Below are 21,655 nucleotides of genomic sequence, written 5' to 3' on the forward strand. Positions count from 1 at the left end.
CATCTGACAAAGGGCTAACATCCAGAATCTTCAAGGAACTTAAATTTACAAGAAAAAATCAACCCCATCAAAATGTGGGTGAAGGATATGAACAGACATTTCTCAAAAGAAGACATTTATACAGTCAACAAACATGAAAAAAAGCTCATCATCACTGGTCATTAGAGAAATGAAAATCAAAACCACAATGAGATATCATTTCATGCCAGTTAGAATGGTGATCATTAAGAAGTCAGGGAACAACAGATGCTAGAGAGGATGTGGAGAAATAGGAACACTTTACACTGTTGGTGGGAGTGTAAATTAGTTCAACCATTGTGGAAGACAGTGTGGCGATTCCTCAAGGATCTGGAACCAGAAATACCATTTGACCCAGCAATCCCATTACTGACTATATGCCCAAAGGATTATAAACCATTCTACTATAAAGACACATGTACACGTGTGTTTACTGCAGCACTGTTCACAATAGCAAAGACTTGGAACCAACCCAAATGCCCATCAATGATAGACTGGATAAAGAAAATGTGGCACATATACACCATGGAATACTATGCAGCCATAAAAAAGGATGAGTTAATGTTCTTTGCAGGGACATGGATAAAGCTGAAAACCATCATTCTCAGCAAACTAACACAGGAACAGAAAACCAAACACCGCATGTTCTCACTCCTAAGTGGGAGTTGAATAATGAGAACACATGGAGACAGGGAGTGGAACATCACACACCAGCGCCTGTCAGAGGTTGGGGGGCTAGGGGAGGGATAGCATTAGGAGAAATACCTAATGTATATGACAGGTTAATGGGTGCAGCAAAACACCATGGTACATGTATACCTGTGTAACAAACCTGCACGTTCTGCACATGTATCCCAGAACTTAAACTATATTAAAAAAAAAAAAAAGAGTTAATTATGCCTTCTTACCTTAGACATCCCTTCGCTTACTTTCCCGGTTCACTGCCTTCCTTCTTGTCATAATCCTTCTGCTTGAAATAGACGTTGTCAAAAGCCTAATTTCAGTTTAGAAAAATGTCCTCTTCTACCGCCCTTCCTATTCAATGGGTTAAGGATAAAAGCAGACAAACAGATTGAACATAGAAACTCTGAAATTATTTACAATTTCAGAAGCGGTAATCAAAGCAAGAACTCCACAGTGTTCTTACCTAACTGCCTTGCAGATGCCTGGCACTGAGTCTTAGCAACTTCCCTATGAACTCAGGTTCATTTTAAAAACTTCCCGTAGTTTCTATTCAAAGGAATCCCTGACCAATACTGCCACCTACTGATGAGTAGGTGAGAAACCAGGACAATCAGATGGAGCGTGTAAACCAGTTTAATGAAAACGAAGACAGACAATAATGAAAAATTCCTTGAAGTCGGTAAAATAATCTGCCTTTCCCAAAGAGTACTAGTAAGGAATTTACATAGAATCCTACAGCAGCATTAAGCAAAGATTGTGTAAGTGCAAAGAATTACAATGACCTCTGATATAGTCTGGCTGTCCCCACCTGAATCTTATCTTGAATTGTAATCTGAATTGTAATCCCCATATGTTGGGGGAGGGACCTTGTGGGAAGTGACTGAATCATGGGGGCAGTTCCCCGTGCTGTTCTTGTGATTGTGAGTTCTCACAAGATCTAATGGTTTTGTGAGGGGCTTTTCCCCCCTTCACCCTGCGCTTCTCATTCTTCTCCTTCCTGGCACCATGTGAAGGACATGTTTGCTTATCCTTCTGCCATGATTGTAAGTTTCCTGAGGCCTCCCCAGCTAAGTCAATTAAACCTCTTTATAAATGACCCAGTCTCAGGTATTTCTTCATAGCAGTGTGAGAACAGATTAATGAAGCCTCTTTCAGAAAAGAGCATCACCAACGTTAACTCCTTTAACAGTTCAAATGTTTCAAACTCAAGGCAAATATATTTGTTTTTATTTTGTCTCATACACACACAGAAAAACAAATAAAAACCTAGCCTGAGATTTAAAACCCACTAAGGAAAAAAAAAATCACAGCAAAAGCAGTAGGTTAATATCAGGATATTTATATTCAAGGCTCTATGGTCTCCAGATTTTTTTCTCTTTAGAGCCAGGCATGGTGGCATGCACCTGTGGTCCAAGCTACTCACAAGGCTGAGGCAGGAGGTTTGCTTGAGCCCCAGAGCTTGAGGCTGCAGTTAGCTGCGAATGCACTACTGTACTCCAATCTGGACAGCAGAGCAAGACCCTGTCTCTAAAAAATTTAAGATTTTTTAAAGTCCATACTTTTGGGTTATTTAAATGTGATATTATTCAACAATGATGAACTTGGGTCGTGAGTTCTAAAAGGGATTCAAAATAAAATGGCATTTTCAGTTTTTTAAAAGTAAGATACTTTTTCATGATCAAAAATATGTTGTGTCTCCCTGTTGACCTCCTTTTCAGGTAGGTAGCAAACGTTGTGAAATTTAGTTGGCATACGCTTCAGACAACCTTTTACTTCAATCATTATCCTTACTGCTATCTCTTTTTTTGAAGTTGTATACTCCTAAAATGTTTTAAGCACTTAATTTTTCTTTTATGTTGTTAATTGTCTTCAACCCACTAATAAGTACCATTTTGCTAATTGGGAAATTAATACATACTGTCAAAGAAACAGACTAAACTGTATTTTGAAAATCCTAAAGAATAAAAATTTGTAAAAGGAAAAAAATTAAAGATGAAAACATATTTATATCTCCGACATCTTCCTACTTTTTTTTTTTTTTTTTTTTTTTGAGCCAGAGTCTTGTCGCCCAGGCTGGAGTGCAGTGGTGCGACCTCGGCTCACTGCAGCCTCTGCCTCCCGGGTTCACGCCATTCTCCTGCCTCAGCCTCCTGAGTAGCTGGGACTACAGGCGGCCGCCACTTCGCCTGGCTAATCTTTTGTATTTTTAGTAGAGATGGGGTTTCACTGTGTTAGCCAGGATGGTCTCGATCTCCTGACCTCTTCCTTCTTTAAAAATTACAAAGAAAATAGCAGAAATAAAATAGAGGTGACTTTTAATAACAAAAAGAGTCCATTTCTCAATATTAATAAAGAAAAAGCAAAAATACTCATAAACACATAGGATTAAAAGTAATGATTCCAAGAGAAGATAATTTAGAAAAAGGCATTTAATTACAAAATTTTCTTTTAAATAAAAAAGCAATGGCACGAATCACCACAAAATTATTTAAGTGATCATATCCACAGGCTGTTCTTGTAATTATATGCTAAAAATTTATGACTGTTCTCATTAACAGCATTCCCCCCTTCATTAGAGACATCAAGAGCTTCTGAGAATGTGTAATTTTTCCTAAAGTACTACTAAAAGTATCATAAACACCGTTTGTGCAGCATTCATTTACATCACACCTTTTATTTACTACATTCTAAACCCATAAAATATTTAACATTTCTCTACTTCATTTCTCTTATTTACAGTACAGAGGCTCATCTCTTGTCACAATATGGTTTGTGCATTAAAATCCCTGGGAATAGTACTTTCAAGAACATTTTAATAAATTGACTCCGATTATTTAAAATAAGAACACAAACAAAAGCTTTTTCACCCAGAAGAATAATTCTTCCAGTAGACTTATTCAGGGCTTAAAAAAAAACCCTCTTTAAGTAGAATACATTCTTCAACCATTACTGGATTATACCATCATGCATATTTATAATGCTAATATGACAACACGTAAAGCCAGCTATGACTTTTAAGATTCCATTTAGAAGAGTACAGTAGACAGAAAGTGCTTTGGCTTTCACTCTCTTGTTATCCATAATCCAGTTATTATTTCACATGGGTATATTTTATTTATTCCTAGTATATAAGTATTTAATGGTTCAGTAATAACTGGCAGCTTCTGACAGTCCTATTTTCTTGATCGCTGATACAGTTCTGTGAACATAAGTCAGATGAACTGAAAAAAAAAAATGCAAATCACTTCCTGTGATACAGCAGGAAAAGGTGGAATGTTATTATTTGAGCAAATGATTCAAAGAGATGAATACTACCATTCTGTCGTGACAGGAATACTGTGAAATTAGGTATGTTTTAATGTGCTGTCTTCACAACTTGCCATACCTGGTATTTGTTATCTTTTTGGTCAAAAAGCAAACCTAACTGGGAAAGGGCAGATGTGAGTAGGTAATAGAAGTGAGAGAGCATATATTACAGTATATATGATTTTAGGAGAAAAGAGTGGGAAGAGAATATATTTTCACATATTAAAAAAAAAACTATGTCACATCTGGACACATTTCACAGAGCATATGAAAACTACCCATAAGCTAATTAAGCCTCTTTACTCTCACTCCAGAAATTTTTTTTCTAATAATAACATTAATAATAATTAATATAATTCTGGCAGCAGCACAAATCTATGACTTTTTAAGGCTTGAGGGAGTCATTTTTAAATAGTTGGGTACAACTGAATAATAAGAGTCCTGCCATTTCTTTTATTTACACTCTTGACTCAGCAAGAATTATGACAGAAATCCACATGGTTATCTGCAGCTTGTTAAGTCTTCTACAATGGCTTTGACTTTATAACCCACTCAGCATTTGGGTTAAGCTGATATAAATCCTTCATGTAAGTGTCATCATCAAGGCAGCGTTCCCCTGTTAAAATAGATGTTGTGTTAGTTTAATACAGCAGGTAGATTGGTATGCAATTTTAAACTTAAGCTTAATTATTTAACTCTTAAGTCTTGGACTTCAAAATACTTATTCTACTTTGGGAGGCCGAGGTGGGCAGATTGATTGAGGTCAGGAGTTTGAGGCCAGCCTGGGCAACATAATGAAACTCCGTCTCTACAAAAAATACAAAAATTAGCTAGGCTTGATGGCTTGCACCTGTAGTCCCAGCTACTCAGGGGGCTGAGGTGGGAGGATGGCTTGAACTCAGGAGGTGGAGGTTGCAGTGAGCTGAGGTTGCACCACTGCACTTCAGCGTGGGTGACAGAGGCAGACACTGTCTCCAAAACAAAACAAATTAAAAAAAAAAAAAAAACCTTCTCATTCTTTCCTGTTTCTCAAAATATTGTAAGAATTGGCCAACAATTGGAAAAATAAATTTGGTAGTCTTTCTCCAAATGAATAGGTTTCAAATTAATTTAGGAAGCTGAAAATACTTTGTATGATAGGCTTTTAAATGGTTCCTTAAAAGCTTAATCACCTTATTAGGAGGGGCAATGGTTTTGAATCCACCTAAGAAACTACATTTAATTCCCAAGATCTAAAAGTAAAATAAGAAATCAAATATAATAATATTTAAATAACCTTTACTAATAGAGTTAACAATTCCAGGTTTCTAGTGTCATTGCCTATATAAATTTAAGAATAAACCTTCACATTCCTATATTTAACTTTTAATATTTACTAACATTTTTAATTCCCACAAAAACATTCTAAATTTATTGCAAAATTATTTTTAATTACTATTTTGAACTTAACATTATTTCATTTATTTCTTAATAATTTTACCCTTACCATTTCCAAGAGTCAAAAAAGAGAAAAAGATTATTTTAAATTTTTAAAAAGAGATGGGTAAGACTCACTGATAATTACAAAAGGGTAAAATATAAAACATGGTCAAAATTAATTCATTCCATTTTTTAAATTACTAATGTGAATTTGAGTGTGTGTGCATGTGTACAAAATTTAGCAGGAAATCAACTATGGCAAAAGTAAATCTGCTTTTACTAAAAATATCTAATACTGTACTATAATAAAGTGTTATCTTAGCCTTATATAAGCTCAACTACTTCCTTTACTATGTGACATGAGTATATTAAAAAGAAGAGAGTTTTGAAAAACTTGCATCATTAACCATTCCAGGAGTTATTCTTACTGTACAGGGAACTTGCCTTTGCTGAAATTGAACATAGATGGGCATTTGTACAGGAGCTCAAACAGAGCCTGAAGAGAAAGGTCAAACCATTAAAGAAATCCACAATATTCAGCAACTTATCTAAAGCATGGTATATTTTACTTCTAATTTCTTGTTCTTCCTCCAAAGACATAAATAATAACCACTGGCAACATCAAAACAGCATATGAAATGCAAAGAGAAAAAAATGTGCTTACCGATATTTCCTCCAATTTCATACAAAAAAACTTCTCCTTTCTTGAGAGTCTGGGCAACCCCACTATGAGGGACAAAACAAACCGATTAGTTGTATCATCAAACAGCTTGCAAGTAAATCACTTTAATGTGCTTGGGGAATTCTGGCTGGTATGGAAAATTCATAACTTAGACACACTGTAATTATCTACACGTTTGTATTTTCCCATCTGTTAAATGTACCCAATAGGTAATAAAAGTGTCACACCTGTAAATTAAAATAAACAAACGGAATTATACATCTGAAGGCAAAATAGTAAATCAGTATCTAAATCTGTAAAATTCAAAAGAAAAGTTAATGTAACCTTTCAGCTGCCAATCAAATTATTAATATGATTATCCACTTTGTATACAAGCCGAAATGGTCCTCATAAAACTATTAAAAGAAATGTTTCCACCTTAGTTTTCAGATTATGCTTATTCAATAAGTATTTATCATAGGTTTGCTGTGCTGACAACTCCAGTAGTGTGCAAGATGCATGTAAAGAATAAGACATGCTTCTGGCTGGGTGTGAAGGCTCATGCCTGTAATCCCAGCACTTTGGGAGGCCAAAGCAGGTAGATCGCTTGAGCCCAGTCTGGGCAACATCGCAAAACCCCGTTTCTACCCAAAATACAAAAAATTTAGCCGTGCATGGTGGCGAGTGCCTGTGATCCTAGCTACTCGGGAAACTGAGATGGGAGGACTGCTTGAGCCCAGGAGATGGATGTTGCAGTGAGCTGAGATTGTGCCACTGTACTCCAGCCTGGGTGACAGAATGAGATCCTGTCTCCAAAAAGAAAAAAAAAAAATAAGCCATGCTCCTCTGTCAGTTGTGCAAATGAGGGCAGCACAGACCCTCAGAGTGGAAGCAAATTATGTCATTATCTTTCTGTAAAAGAATTACCTGAGAAACCTGCTAAAAATTCAGACTGAGAGCTCTAGAAACTCAGATTTAACTGGTCTAGGATAAAGCCCAAGAAACTGCTTTTCAAATGCTCTGTAGTGGATTCTGAAGCATGGCAAGGTTAGTGGACCACTGAGATAAGGCCCTGAAGACACACTCTCTGGAACTGAGAAGAGAAAATCAGGTCTGACTTGTATTCAAGCCATTAGGAAGAGCATGGTATAGCAGCAGCGCTCCTCACCACCCATGGAATGGCTCATCTGGTTCTCCTCCTTTCTCTCCCTGCCCCGTGTCCCTGGCACACTGGACACTCAGGGCTCTCTGGGCCCTCATGCTATGTTCCACCTGCTGCACTGCATCTGATCCACTTTGTTTCCAACTACAGTATAGGTTTAGCTTTTAAATAATTTAATCATTATTATTTTTGTTTTTAATCTAGTACATAACACAATCAACTATGGGTCTAAAGAGAGTCCCTGTTTCTGTGAAACCCAAATTGAATGTTTCAGGAGACTTGATTTAAAGAAAAACATCTAGTTAGATATTGCTCTCAGACTGATTCTCAAGTACCTGTGTTCCACTTTAAAGAAACAGGAACTAGATTTCCTGGTATATTCAGATTTTTGCATAATGCTAATCAACAAATTCATCATTAAAGGCAACAATCCTTTACCAAAGAACGAATGAATGTGCGATTTATTATACATATATTGTATATCATTCATGTGCCCACTGGCTTCAGTTGAGGAGGTGGGGGAGAAAAAGAATGGAAGGTTACAGAGTTTCTACCTGCCCCAACACAGGTGGAATACAAATGGAAGAAGCACAGGAATGTGGTGGAAGAAATACATAAACATTTACTGAGAATTTCACTTACTATGTGGCCCAGAAAGACAGTGCCATATGCTGCATGGTCATTTTCCTAGTTAATTACAACAATAGATTCTATTCTGGTCCATTCTTATAAATGAGGAACTTGATACTTAAAGAGATGATAAAAACTAGCTGAAGGTGAAACAGAAACAGTTAGCTTTGAAATCCAGACTGCATCCCGAAGCATAAGGAAAGGGGTCGAGGACTGGGGGCAGAAGTGAGGTAAATGGAGAAGTTTACCAGACTTCCATCTAGGTGGCAAAGGAATAGGAGGAAGAGCGGGAAGAGGATATAGCAAATGCTTATTGAATACAAACACCACAAGCAGAAAATCCAAATTTGTCAGAGGATAGTTGTCACAAGCTGGTGCTTTCTATAACAATATAACTATAATTGTTTCATGCTATACCTTAAGTATTAAAGTCACAGTTGAATGTGGGGTACAGCTTCATAGTCTCATATCACTAGCAAGTAGAGGAACAAAAGTACAGACTACATTGAGCACTTGGGTCCTGAAAGTAAATGTAAATTAACAGTGTCTGGCTGGAAAGAGCTGCTTATATCTGAAGTCTGGCCAGGTCTTCAGGTCCACGTTCTGGGAGAGAATGAGAACATGGCTGGTGGGAAGAATGGCAAAAGTTAGTATCTACTAAGTCAAGGTAGGGAGCAGAGAGGAAGTGGACTGACTTTGCAGAAGCTGCAAGACACTATAGGGAGCAAAGACATCTGAGATCTTCCAACTGCCTCCAGGACATAATCCCCAAAAATCCATCTACTCTCAGACTCTGCACTACTGGTTCCCAGATCTATGATGCTCTGTAGATCCTCCAGCCAGGAGTGAAACCACAGATTTAGAATTCCAGCTCTAGCACCTATGAAAAATGTGTGACCTTGCAAATCTCTGTTTTCTTATCAGTGAAACAGACGTAATAATAGCACTTACTTCAGAGTGCTGTTCTGAGGGAAGTTTACGCTGGCTTACTGAAGCCTAGATATTACCAATAAGCCTCTCTCTCATTTCATCACCATCTGCTAGCTGCACAGATTCATCCTTTCTCCCAATTTATAAACCCTGAGGGAAGGTACTTTAAAATATATGTTTATATCTCCCCTTCCAATTATGGTACTAGAAGTATTTAATATGTTTCTGTTCTGTTTAAGGCCCTGTCCTAGAACAGAAACATATTAAATACTTCTAATACCATATATTAAAATTGCAGAGGCTTTGGCAGAAAGCTTGATTGAAGCCCCCAAATGTTAGAATGAGGAGGTTAAATTCAATGAAAGACCAAGACAGAGTATTCATAAACTGAGATGCCAATGCCCTGGATGTCCCTCTGTTTTTAAACATTTAGTTTATTTCAGTGACTGAAAATGAGGCTGGAGGAGGCATGAAAACATGACTTCAGCTAAAAGAAAGAATTCAAAGGGCAAAACCTGAAAATTCAATATACTTGTTAGAATCTCTAAAATATAAGAAAAGACACTGCGAAGTGTTCTGGAAAGGGCATACTCTAATATAGTGAGAGGGATGCTAGCAGCTTTCAAATGACTCTCCCTGCCCCGTCAACTCCAAAATATAGATGAAGGGCCTGTTGTCCTTAATGAGGATGGTATGTTCTCCCCTTGAGACTCCAGCGCTCAAAGGCCTGGTTTTCCTCTTTCAATTCTTTATGGTTTGTTTTTAAATTTGACCATTTTGAAATTCATTATATTTCAAAGAAAAAGTTGTGTCTTTTCTTTATTTTAATGCCACTGCATCCTAATTAGTAATTTTCCTTACAGCCTACAAACAGTAATTAACATATAATTCCAATCAACATATCCTGGAAAGAATATTGAGTGGTCTCACTTGGCAAGCCCATCATAGGCCCAGTGAAGGAACACTCAGAAATCCTGCTTGAATCAGGCTCAACCTGAACACAAACCACATCAAATGAACTAAACTCATTCCAACAGTCTAATGGTTAAGTCTGCTGTTCTCTTCTGCTGGGAAGACAATATTTTTAAGCATTTCATACTACCCCCCAATTAAAACAGGAAAAAAAAGAAGAAGAAGAAGCGAAGGCGAGAGACAGAGCAAGTGACTTATGCCATGGAATAATTAACACAAAACAGGCCTCTACCTTTCTTGGCTGAGAAACCTGGCAAGTACATCACTGGCTTTTAGCTCTTCAGTTAGCTGTATTGCCATGGAAACTTTCGAAAGATGGGGAGCTTGCACTCGAATCACTCCCTGAGGAACGTCAGCCTGCAAAGCAATAATGACACTGGAACAAAGCTGGCAGCAGCTGGAACGTGTAACTCTACAATGCATTATATAGTAAGTGTGCTTAACTACTACGCATTTTACTTCACTACATAAAAACCTTAACTACTGTATAATGTAATTTGCTAAATTACATCAAACCTCAAATATCCTCTTAATGGTGATAGGGGAACTTTATAATGCCTGTGCAGTAATGCTTAATTATTTTTAAAGATGTAAAGAATGACAGCAATAACCATTACTGCCATATTAAGTGCTGATTTCTGAGTATTATCTACTAGAGGGTGCTTCTTCATGTAGCAATTTATGAAATTGAATCAGAAAGAAGTTACTTTGTGTGCTATTGCAGTATGTGCATTTGAAAAATCTTCCTGGACATTCACAAAATTTCACAAAATTTTTTTGTCTCTGAATGTTTTATAAAAAAGAAACACACTTTTCTATTTATATTATGTCTGTTCCCCATTTGGTTAACAAGCTCATGCTTTTTGGCTATACACTTTGAACTTATGATGACCCCGTTCTAAATCTTTTGCCCATGGATGTGAAAAACATTTTATGGATTCGAGGATACCAGTGAAAGTTTATGAGGTTTGTAATACCAAAATGTCAGCTATAGCATTAGAAATATTAGGCTTAATTAATTCCTAAATGGTTTTGCTAAAATAAATACTATTATTTATAACCATTATGACTTAGACCTTTGAATAAACAGCACACACAAATCATGTTCAAAAGATAATGCTTTAAATAATACAAATACCCTGTTCAATTGAACCAAAATTTATTAAGCATCTACTGAGTACTAGATACTGTACTAGGTTTACTTACCCAGTAATAAATAAGAAACAAGTCCTTTACTGCATAATATTATTTTGTGCCCACAATATCATGTCCTTTTTTTTTTTTAAATGTACATGGTCTTGAATTGTTTTTTTAAAAAATAAACAGCTCAGGAGTTTGAGACTAGCCTGGCCAACATGGCGAAACCCTGTTTCTACTAAAAATACAAAAATTAGCTGGGTGTGGTGGTGCCCACCTGTAATCCCAGCTACTTGGGAGGCTGAGGTAGGAGAATTGCTTGAACCCAGGAGGCTGAGGTTGCAGTGAGCTGAGATGCACTCCAGCCTGGGAGACAGAGTGGGACTCCATCTCAAAAAATAAATAAATAAATAAAAATAAAATAAAATAAAATAAACGTCGAGCAGAGATATACAACAGATGCCATTAATTTGATTTCTTTCAAAGTTCAACAAAAATAATATACCTTTAGAATCAGGCTCTATAAAAATGTAGGTATCCGGCCGGGCGCGGTGGCTCACGCTTGTAATCCCAGCACTTTGGGAGGCCGAGGCGGGTGGATCACGAGGTCAGGAGATCGAGACCACGGCGAAACCCCCTCTCTACTAAAAATACAAAAAAATTAGCCGGGCACGTGGCGGGTGCCTGTAGTCCCAGCTACTTGGAGAGGCTGAGGCAGGAGAACGGCGTGAACCCGGGAGGCGGAGCTTGCAGTGAGCAGAGATTGCGCCACTGCACTCCAGCCTGGGCGACAGAGCGAGACTCCGTCTCAAAAAATAAGTAAATAAAAAATAAAAAAAATAAAAATGTAGGTATTCTAAAAGATTTAATATTGCTTCTCAGTAATATCAGAGATTTAGTGTGGGAATAACAAGGAAAAGAAGCAACACGGTATAAGACTGTACAGTGAGTATGGGATTGTGGAAGGCCACGGACTGCAAACAACAGCTAGACCTGCAAAAGTATCACAAAGGACCTGACCATCAACCTCAGAAATCCTGCTGCAGAGTGGGTGGTGCCCCACCCGCCTCCTTCCTCTGACCAATCAGTGAAAGGCCACAGAACACATTACTCCAAACCTGAACAAAAATGGACAAAGCCTTCCAGGGCCTTACACTCATGACTTTGCTGGGCTAAGCTTGGTCATAGCATCCTCCTCTAACTTCTCTTGCAGGACATATTATGCTCAATTCAATCTGAAGGACAACCTAATCCCAATCTCCCAATTCCAAGCCCCTAATTCCAACCTGTGCCCACACCCCTCAATTCCTGCTTCATCTTTCTATCCAGCCTGAATCCTTGGCTTGGTTTTTTGACTTATTGATACTTTAGTCTATGACCTTGACCTCATCCCTAGGATACAAGTATAATTTCCCTTTGTCCTTGATTCTGTGACAGGCTTTATTTTCACTTATAACACTTCGGAACACGTGCTGCTTCTTGCAATGGATGGGGCATTTCGTGTGGCACAAAGCAGTTATTAAATCAATGGTGTAACATACAACTCAGCGACTCCATGAACTTCTCCCTTGGGTTTGAACTCTAGGTTATTTTCCACTATGGCCATTTAACCTGTTCGCATGGCCTCACCTATATGTTGCCTCACAGGAGGTGGAAAATAATAAGTGGCATGGACACCTATAACATTAGACTGAAAATTGTAATAGCAACATCTGAAGCACTGAGACTATGCTCATAAAACCCTAATCCACCTTGTCTACTCAGTAAGCACAACAATATTGGTATTTTGGATTCTGTTAGTTTATCACTATTATTATTACTATTGTTTTGTGGAGGGACTTGAACGGCAGGCTAGAGTTTGCAGATAGCCATGTGCTTTATATTGAGGTTAAAAGTTAGGAAATCCTGGTTAAGTCATAGTGTCAAATATCCTTATATACAGGTTTATCAGGGACAGAAATTGTTCCCATAATCACATCTTACCCAGCCCTAGAATATCAAGAAGGCAGCCAAATTTACACTGACATTTAAAGTGAGGATGACTGGATTAAGTTTTTATATAGAGAAAGTCCATAATAAATGAGTTGCAAAATCAAAATGATTCAGAAAGTAATATGTTACCATAGAGAGTTCAGGGATATGGCAATCTTAGTCAGCTCCGTGCCTTTTCCCCCACTATTTCTTGTAGAACCTTCTACTGTTTGGATAAAAAAGCCCATCAGCACTCCAAGCTTTCCTATCTTTGTGTACGTTCTACTCCCCCTCCCAAATATCTGCTAACCATTTTCAAGGCTCAGCTTAAATACCTCAAACTCCATGGAACCTTCCATGCTCCACAGAGTCAAAAGGAATCTCTTCATTCCACTGACTGTCCTTCATAAGGGTCCTACTATATGACCTGTATTCTGGTTGTATGCCACATATCTGACTCATATCTGTAGCCACCCATCAATGTTTATTGATTAAATGAATCATTCAAAATTACTTATTTTTTGTTTTTACTAACAATGATAACATAAACAAAGTAAAATTTCTCTAGAATAAAAGAAAGTATGCCAAGGGATATTTCCTTAATGGCAAAAACTCATCTTAGGAACATTGTCTAAAAGAAACAAGTTAAGGTGCCTCTATCCACCATATGGTATTCCCTCTACTACCAAGAAAAGACAGGAAGGGAAAGAAAGCAGAGAAAAGGAATTAAGTACGTTACAAGAGATAATTCAGTCACTTACTTCTGTAGAGAGCCAAAGAGAAAAGCCAGAGTTACTAACATTAGCATGTACCTGCTTGGGGATGTAGTCTCTTTTCCCCTCCAACACATCTCATGAAGAGCTGAATGTATTAGTCTCTTCTTGTGCTGCTATGAAGAAATACCCAAGACTAGGTAATTTATAAAGAAAAGAGGTTTAATTGATTCATAGTTCCTCATGGCTAGGGAGGCCTCAGGAAACTTACAATCGTGGCAGAAGGCACCTCTTCACAGGGCAGCAGGAGAGATAAATGTCAAGCAAAAGGGGAAGAGCCCCTTATAAAACCATCAGATCTCATGAGAACTCACTATCACAAGAACAGCAGCATAAGGGTTACCACCCCCATGATTCAATTACCTCCTACCAGGTGCCTCCCACAACACATGGGGATTACGGGAACTAGAATTCAAGATGAGATTTGGGTGGGGACACAGCCAAACCATATCATTCCATCCCTAGCCTTCCAAAATCTCATGTCCTCACATTTCAAAACATAATTATGCCTTTCCAACAGTCCCCCAAAGTCTTAACTCATTCCAGCATTTACCCAAAAGTCCAAGTCCAAGGCCTCATCTGAGACAAGGCAAGTCTCTTCCACCTATGAGCCTGCAAAATCAAAAGCAAGTTAGTTACTTCCCAGATACAATGGGAGTACAGGCGTTGAGCAAATGCACCCATTCCAAATGGGAGAAATTGGCCAAAACAAGGGGGCTACAGGCCCCATGCAAGTCCGTAATCCAATAGGGAAGTCACCAAATCTTTTTTTTTTTTTTTTTTTTTTTTTTCAATGGATTCTTGCTTTGTCACCCAGGCTGGAGTGTAGTGGTGTGATCTCAGCTCACTGCAACCTCTGCCACCCGGGTTCAAGCGATTCTTCTGCCTCATCCTCCTGAGTAGCTGAGATTATAGGTGTGTGCCACCATGCTCAGTTATTTTTGTATTTTTAGTAGAAACGGGGTTTCACCATGTTGGCTGCTGGTCTCGAACCCCTGACCTCAAGTGATCCACCCGCCTTGGCCTCCCAGAGTGCTGGGATAACAGGCATGAGCCACCATGTCCAGCCTAACCAAATCTTAAAGTTCTAAAATGATCTTCTTTGACTCCATGTCTCACATTCAGGTCATGCTGATACAAGAGGTAGGCTCCAACAGCCTTGGGCAGCTCTGCCCCTGTGGCTTTGCAGGGTACAGACCCCCTCCTGGCTGCTTTCACAGACTGGTGTTGTGTCTGCAGCCTTTCCAGGCACACAGCAACAGCTGTCAGCGGATCTACCATCCTGGGGTCTGAAGGACAATGGCCCTCCTCTTATAGTTCCACTAGGCAGTGTCCCAGTGGGGACTCTGTGTGGGGGCTCCAACCCCACATCTCCCTTCTGCACTGCCTTAGCAGCAGTTCTCCATGAGGGTTCTGCCCCTGCAGCAAATTTTGCCTGGACATCCAGGCATTTCCGGACATCCAGGCATTTCTACGCATCCTCTAAAATCTAGGCGGAGGTTCCCAAACCTCAATTCTTGACTTCTGTGGACCTACAGACTAAACACCACATGTAAACTTGCCAGGCTTGGGGTTTGCACCCTCTGAAGTAATGGCCCGAGCTGTACCTTGGCCCCTTTTAGCCATGGCTGGAGCTGAAGCAGCTGGGATTCAGGGCACCATGTCCTGAGGCTGTGTAGAGCAGGGGTGCCCTGGGCCTGGCACAGCAAACCAGTTCTCCCTCCTAGGCCTTTCTGACTGTGATGGGAAGGGCTGCCTTGAAGGTCTCTGACATGCCTTGGAGACATTTTTCCCATTGTCTTGGTGATTAACATTTAGCTCCTTGTTACTTATGCAAATTTCTGCAGTGGGATTGAACTTCTCCCCAGAAAATGGGTTTTTCTTTTCTATCACATTGTTAGGCTGCAACTTTTCCAAACTTTTATGTTCTGCTTCCCCTTCAATGCTTTGCCGCTTAGAAATGTCTTCCACCAGATACCCTAAATCATCTCTCTCAAGTTCAAAGTTCCACAGATCTCTAGGGCAGAGTCAAATTGCCACCAGTTTCTTTGCTAAAGCATAGCAAGAATCACCCTTATTCCAATTGCTAACAAGTTCCTCATCTCCATCTGTGACCACCTCAGCATGGACTTCTTTGTCCATAACACTATCAGCATTTTGGTCAAAGCCATTCAATTAGTCTCTAGGAAGTTCGAAACTTTCCCACATCTTCCTGTCTTCGGAGCCCTCCAAGTCTCTAGTTCCAAACTCTTTCACATTTTCTTATCTTCTTCTGAGCCCTCCAAACGGTTCCAACCTCTGCCTGTTACCCAGTTCCAAAATCACTTCCACATTTTCAGGTATCATTATAGCAGCACCCCACTCTATCGGTACCAATATCTGTATTAGTCATGGTTCTCTAAAAGGACAGAACTCATAGCATAGATGAGTTTATTAAGGAGTATTGACTCACACGATCACAAGGTGAAGTCCCACAATAGGCCGTCTGTAAGCTGAGGAGCAAGGAAGCCAGTCCAAGTCCCAAAATCTCAAAAGTGGGGAAGCTGACAGTGGAGCCTTCAGTCTGTGGCTGAAGGTCAGACAGCCCCTGGTAAACCACTGCTGTAAGTCCAAGAGTCCAAACGTTGAAGAACTTGGAGTCCAATGTTCCAGAGCAGGAAGCATCCAGCCAGGAGAAAGATGAAGGCCAAAGGACTCAGCAAGTCTGTCCTTTCCACTTTCTTCTGCCTGCTTTTATTCTAGCCATGCTGGCAGCTGATTAGATGGTGCCCACCAAGCCTCTCCCAGTCCACTGACCCAAATGTTAATCTCCTTTGGCAACACCCTCACAGACACACCCAGGAACAATACTTTGCCTCCTTTAATCCAATCAAGTTGACACTCAGTATTGACCATCACATGAAGAAGGCCTCTAATAATATGACCATAAGCCCATGCTTTCTAAATGAGCTCAGGTACCATAGCTTTGGGGAGTATGACCATGCCATGCTTCCTTATGAAATGAGGTATTGAGTTCAGGGTGGTAAAAGGACTTGCACAGAAAGCACCACATCTGACCCAGGAATCTAGGATCTTTCTGATAGTTAAGAGTTTTAATAGAAGAGTCCCAAGATACTAGCTTCTGGGGGCAATTGGGAGTTTTCACGTGTATGTGTAATGTCAGGTAATTGACATATTATGGGGTACACTGGCTGGTTTTTGCCAAGATGGGAAGCAGCATGAGTACTCTCCTACAGATTCCTTCTGGCTATGAAATAAAAATATTTCCCACATCCCTTTCCCTCAATGAGCAGGGGATGAGGTTAAGCCACCTTTGAGCTCAGCAGGAACACTTCCCAAGCTACAAACTGTAATCATTTTGACTCATTTCACAAAGAGCTGGAATATCAATATCCTTGGAAAGCATTTCATTAAACCAACAATGGTACATGGTTTTCATTAAACCTTCCTAGGCTGACATTCTCTGACCACTAGAGAACCTGTATTCTACGGCAGGGAGAGAGTGTGCGTGGTTTGTGTGTCTACAGGATATGAACATTTCTCAGCTTGTTTATTTCTGTAGTGATTCATCCCATCCAAATTCTTACAACAATACAGAGGTTGAGAGTTTGACTCAATATGGATATACAACGCTCTTTATCTCTGAAGAAGAAACGAGTTTAACCAGTATATATAATGGTAAAGCTAAAGAGTTAAAGTTGTTTCTGGGAAGTTTTTGCTGGATATCTTGACGAGGAAGGCCAAATGATATTTACAAAGATGATAAACAATAAATTATGCCAAAGCCATCATTTAAATGGTGTATGACAACCACTATTAAGTACTAGCATCATGCTGTATCGAATACTGAAGTTATTAGTATACTAATTACATTGAGCTGCCAAGCTTTGAAAACACACAACATGCCTGATCGTTAAGCCAAACAGTCCATTCTTAACTTGAGCCATAATAATAACTGAATCTGTACACAGTATGATCTTTATAACCCTTCTCTTTCACATGTTTTAATCTAAAATTGTCACTCTGTCCCCTGCTTTTTTTTTTTTCCCCATTGAGATAGGGGAGGATTGTGCTTGTGAACTGCAGTTAAGTGAGGTACAGCAGGACTGGAGAAGGGCAGTATTTGACTAACACACCATCAAAGAAAAGTCACAAAGGATTTTACAACTTTGAGAGTGTTAATTTCTTATGCATGCTAAGATTATTAAAATAGAGAAAATAACCTCATATGGTCTTCACATGTTTTACATATTGAACTAAAGTTTATATTTCTAAACCTGATTTTATTATTATCTGGTTAAACAACAATTTTAGCATTTTTTCATAAGGTATATAAAAACACTGCATTGCTCATATTTTTGCACTCTAGAGATTAGAAATTTAATGTCAGACCCGTAGAAGAGGTCTCTTTTTCATTAAAAGCTAATTTAAATGTAAAGCTGACATTTTTTATGCTACAGAAAACCCTTTTTATCTTCAAAAGGGCAAATTGGATATACAGCTTTTTCAAAAAGAAGGCCAGATATAACACATATTTTAGAAAATTAAACAGGGACATTTTAGCAAGGTATCTTAAACTAAAATGGTATATTCATCACCCTAGTCTGAACTGATTATACTGGGAAGTGGTGATATAAAAGGAATTCGCTACTATCTTGAACTATGTGCTAATTATAATTGGATCTTTGTTATCCAAATGCCTTAAACTTTTATCCAACTCACAGATTCAGAGGATTTTAAAGAAAAGCTTAAAATAACTTCCGTAGTTAATAAGCATTTAATTTCCAATGACATAAGTTCTAATATTTTTTTCTTTTAATGTGGTATTTTTATGCACTATTAAAAATCAGGGAATGTCATAAAAAGAAATAAGATTTTGTGCTTGATATTGTAATCTGATTTTCCACTTGGATCCCCAAGTAAATCCAGACACTATTTCCAGACCTAAAGCAGATGCTTGAAACAATACCTGCAACAATGCTTTGCAGCAAGAACCGTTAAATGTAATCAGAGATGCAATTCTAAGCAGAGCTGTGCATAAAGGCACGCAACCCTGGCCACAAATGACACAGCATCTACACCGCACTGCTGCCAATGCCAGGATTCTTCTAGTAGTAGCAACAGATTTCTTTTTCACATCCATAGCCCTACACTTTAAAATGTGACAGCATTATTCTGGAACTTTCAGCAAGTCACGTAAGCTCTCCAAAGCTTGAGTTCCTCCCTGGTAAATTAAGGATGTGATACTAGCATGTCCCAAGTTAACACTAACATTAACCCTATGAGAGAAAGCCTTTTGTTTCCTTGACCTATGAGGTCAGATGTGGTGAGCAGCATGGCGTCTTTGACAGAATCTCACAGAGCCACTCTGTATCCTCACTCTCATAAATGAACAGCCTCCCTTTGAGAGGTGAGCTTGAATGACAGAAGAAACATCCTACAAACCTAAGTCACAATAACCCTGAGGCCTGGATGAGTCAACAAATCATAACCAATTGTTCATCAAAGCTGCCCCCACATTCTTAGTAGGCAGAGATGCAATCTGAGGTAATTATAAGATATCTGGGATTTCCTTTAAAATTCTAAAGGGAAAAAAACGTGGGAGACAGGATGCAACAAGATCAGAAAAATGTGTTCAATTGTTGATGATAAAGGTTTGGGGGGCTCATGTACTATTCTTTCTGCTCGTGTGTGTTAAAAAAGTTTCATGATAAAATTAAATATACATGTGCACACACACACACAAACACACCAATAGGAAGAGGGAATTATTCTTCCAGTTTTTAGACAATACACACGCCCAAGTCCTGCCCTGGGAGAGTCTGACTCAGTGGGTCTAACGAGTCACCTACTCATGGTTTGCTTTTTGCTTTGTTCTAAAATAATATTACCAGGCCAGGTGCAGTGACTCACACCTGTAATCCCAGGTGTGAGAGGCTGAGGAGGGAGGATTGCTTGAGGCCAGGAGTTCGAGACCAGCCTGTGCAACATAGCAAGACCCTGTCTCTACAAAACAATTTAAAAATTAACCAGGCATGGTGATGCACGCCTGTAGTCCCACCTACTCATGAGGCTGAGAGGGAAGGATCCCCTGAGCCTGCGACTTTGAGGTTACAATGAGCCATGATTGCACCATTGCACTTCAGCCTGGGTGACAAAGCAAGACCTTATCTCCAGAAATGAACAAACCTTTAAAAAATTAAATATTACAGATGCCTCTATTGTGAACTTCTGGTTAAACACCAGATCCTGGTTTAACCTGATCCTACCCTATCATTCTATAAAAGAAACTGAAGCCCACAGAGGTAAAATGACTTGCCACACTCACTCATGGCAGAGCTGGGGCTATATCCTCAGGCTACATGACTTCTGAGGTGTACGTGTGGATGTAGGTGTGTGTGTTATCAATCCCAACAAGTTAAAGGCTATCAGAAAATTATTATTATTAATGGTCTACAATTTTCTTATTTTTCCTCCAACTGTTTCTTCCTAGTATAATTAATGGATAAGACATACTAGTATTTAAGAACATCTACATTTGGACCAAACACTCAGTATGCTATAGTCACTAAAAACATTTGCCTTATGAGGTAAATTGAGTACATCTTAAAACCTGGCTCAAATTATTAATTACCTAGTCTAGCACATCTTAATAATACAAATGCCCAATTATAAACAGTTGGCTTTAATAGCATACGAAATTATTATTTTTTTAAGAGGGGTGTCACTGTGTTACCCAGGCTGGCATCTAACTCTGGGCACAAGGGATCCTCCTGTTCAGCCTCCCAAGTAGCTGGGACTACAGGTGCATGCCACTGCATTGAGCCAAAGCCTCTTAAAAACATTACCTTGAAGAATGTTTATGATCTATAATCTCTTTCACTCTCCAGTCCCTGGCAATCTAGCTTTTTCCATAAATTATCATTGACAATGCTTTGGGGAAAGTAATAATTAAACTTCAAATTCAAAAACCTTTGTCCAATGTTAACCTTACTCAGTCTCTCTGCAGCATGTGGCACTACTAACCAAGCTCTTTTTACTTACTCTACTCTTCCTGCCTGGGCTTCAGAGAAACTATACATCCTTCAACTTTCTCTTACTTCCTATTATTTCCTAGCCTCCTTCACCAGCTCTTCTTGAATGGCCCATACTTCAATATTGGAATCTCCTAGAGATCTCTCTGCCTCTTTATTTTCTTACTCCATATATCCACCTTGTGTAATATGAACCGATCTAGGGCTTCAACAACAATCTCTAGGCTAATCCCAAAGGTGTGCCTCCAACGCTGGATGCTCCTTGAAATTCCGGCCCCTGTAGCCGACTCTCACACAGGCACATTAACCCGAAGTGTCAAAAACTCACTTTTAAGTCTGTCCGCCTTTTGCTTGATGCTAAAGTCACCCAAGGGAAAATTTGGCAAGTCATTCTAGATTCCCTTCTTCTTCCACACCCTTCACATGCAGCCAGTATCCATATCTTGCAGGGTTCCTATTGGCTCACATTCTAAACTTCTTTCCATTCTCAACTGGGCCTTGGCTCTAGCCCAGGACCATTTTAAGAACTACATATAGAACATATTTTATAACAGCAGTAATTCATGTTCATTGTATTACCACCCATAAGCCCAGAGTTTTGGTATATATCCTTCTTAGAGTCCTTCTGTGATCTATGGAGAAACAGAGGATAATGGTAAAGAGTCCATGGATTTAAAGTCATATAGATTTGGTTTCACATTCCAGCTCCACTAATTCCTATCTAGATAACCTTAGTAACTTTAAGATTGCTGATTTTCAATTTCCTCATCTGAAAAAAATTAGACAATAATACACTCCAATTAGACTACCATAAATATTACATGAGACAATGTTTGTAAAATGTTTAGCATGTCTGACCTCTGCAAAGCATTAAAATCATATTTATTACCATCTAAAAATATAGCACTACACCATTCACTGATTCATAACTTCTTTTTTCACATAGTAACATATTACG

General features: G+C 38.9%; 1 protein-coding gene across 1 annotated transcript in view; it reads right to left on the reverse strand.

The window, feature by feature from the left end:
• Positions 1-3,116: 3,116 nt before the first annotated feature.
• ARHGAP18 (Rho GTPase activating protein 18) overlaps positions 3,117-21,655 on the reverse strand; it is a 133,979-nt gene continuing 115,440 nt past the window's right edge. The window contains exons 13-15 of the mRNA XM_003255694.4: positions 10,015-10,139; positions 6,092-6,153; positions 3,117-4,624 (exon numbers count right to left, since the gene is read on the reverse strand). Of these exons, the coding sequence (XP_003255742.1) occupies positions 4,533-4,624; positions 6,092-6,153; positions 10,015-10,139 (279 nt within the window). The 3' untranslated portion in view covers positions 3,117-4,532. The remainder of the gene's footprint in view (positions 4,625-6,091; positions 6,154-10,014; positions 10,140-21,655) is intronic.

The sequence above is a fragment of the Nomascus leucogenys genome, chromosome 3 (assembly GCF_006542625.1).
Source record: "Nomascus leucogenys isolate Asia chromosome 3, Asia_NLE_v1, whole genome shotgun sequence".
Taxonomy (NCBI): Eukaryota; Metazoa; Chordata; class Mammalia; order Primates; family Hylobatidae; genus Nomascus; species Nomascus leucogenys.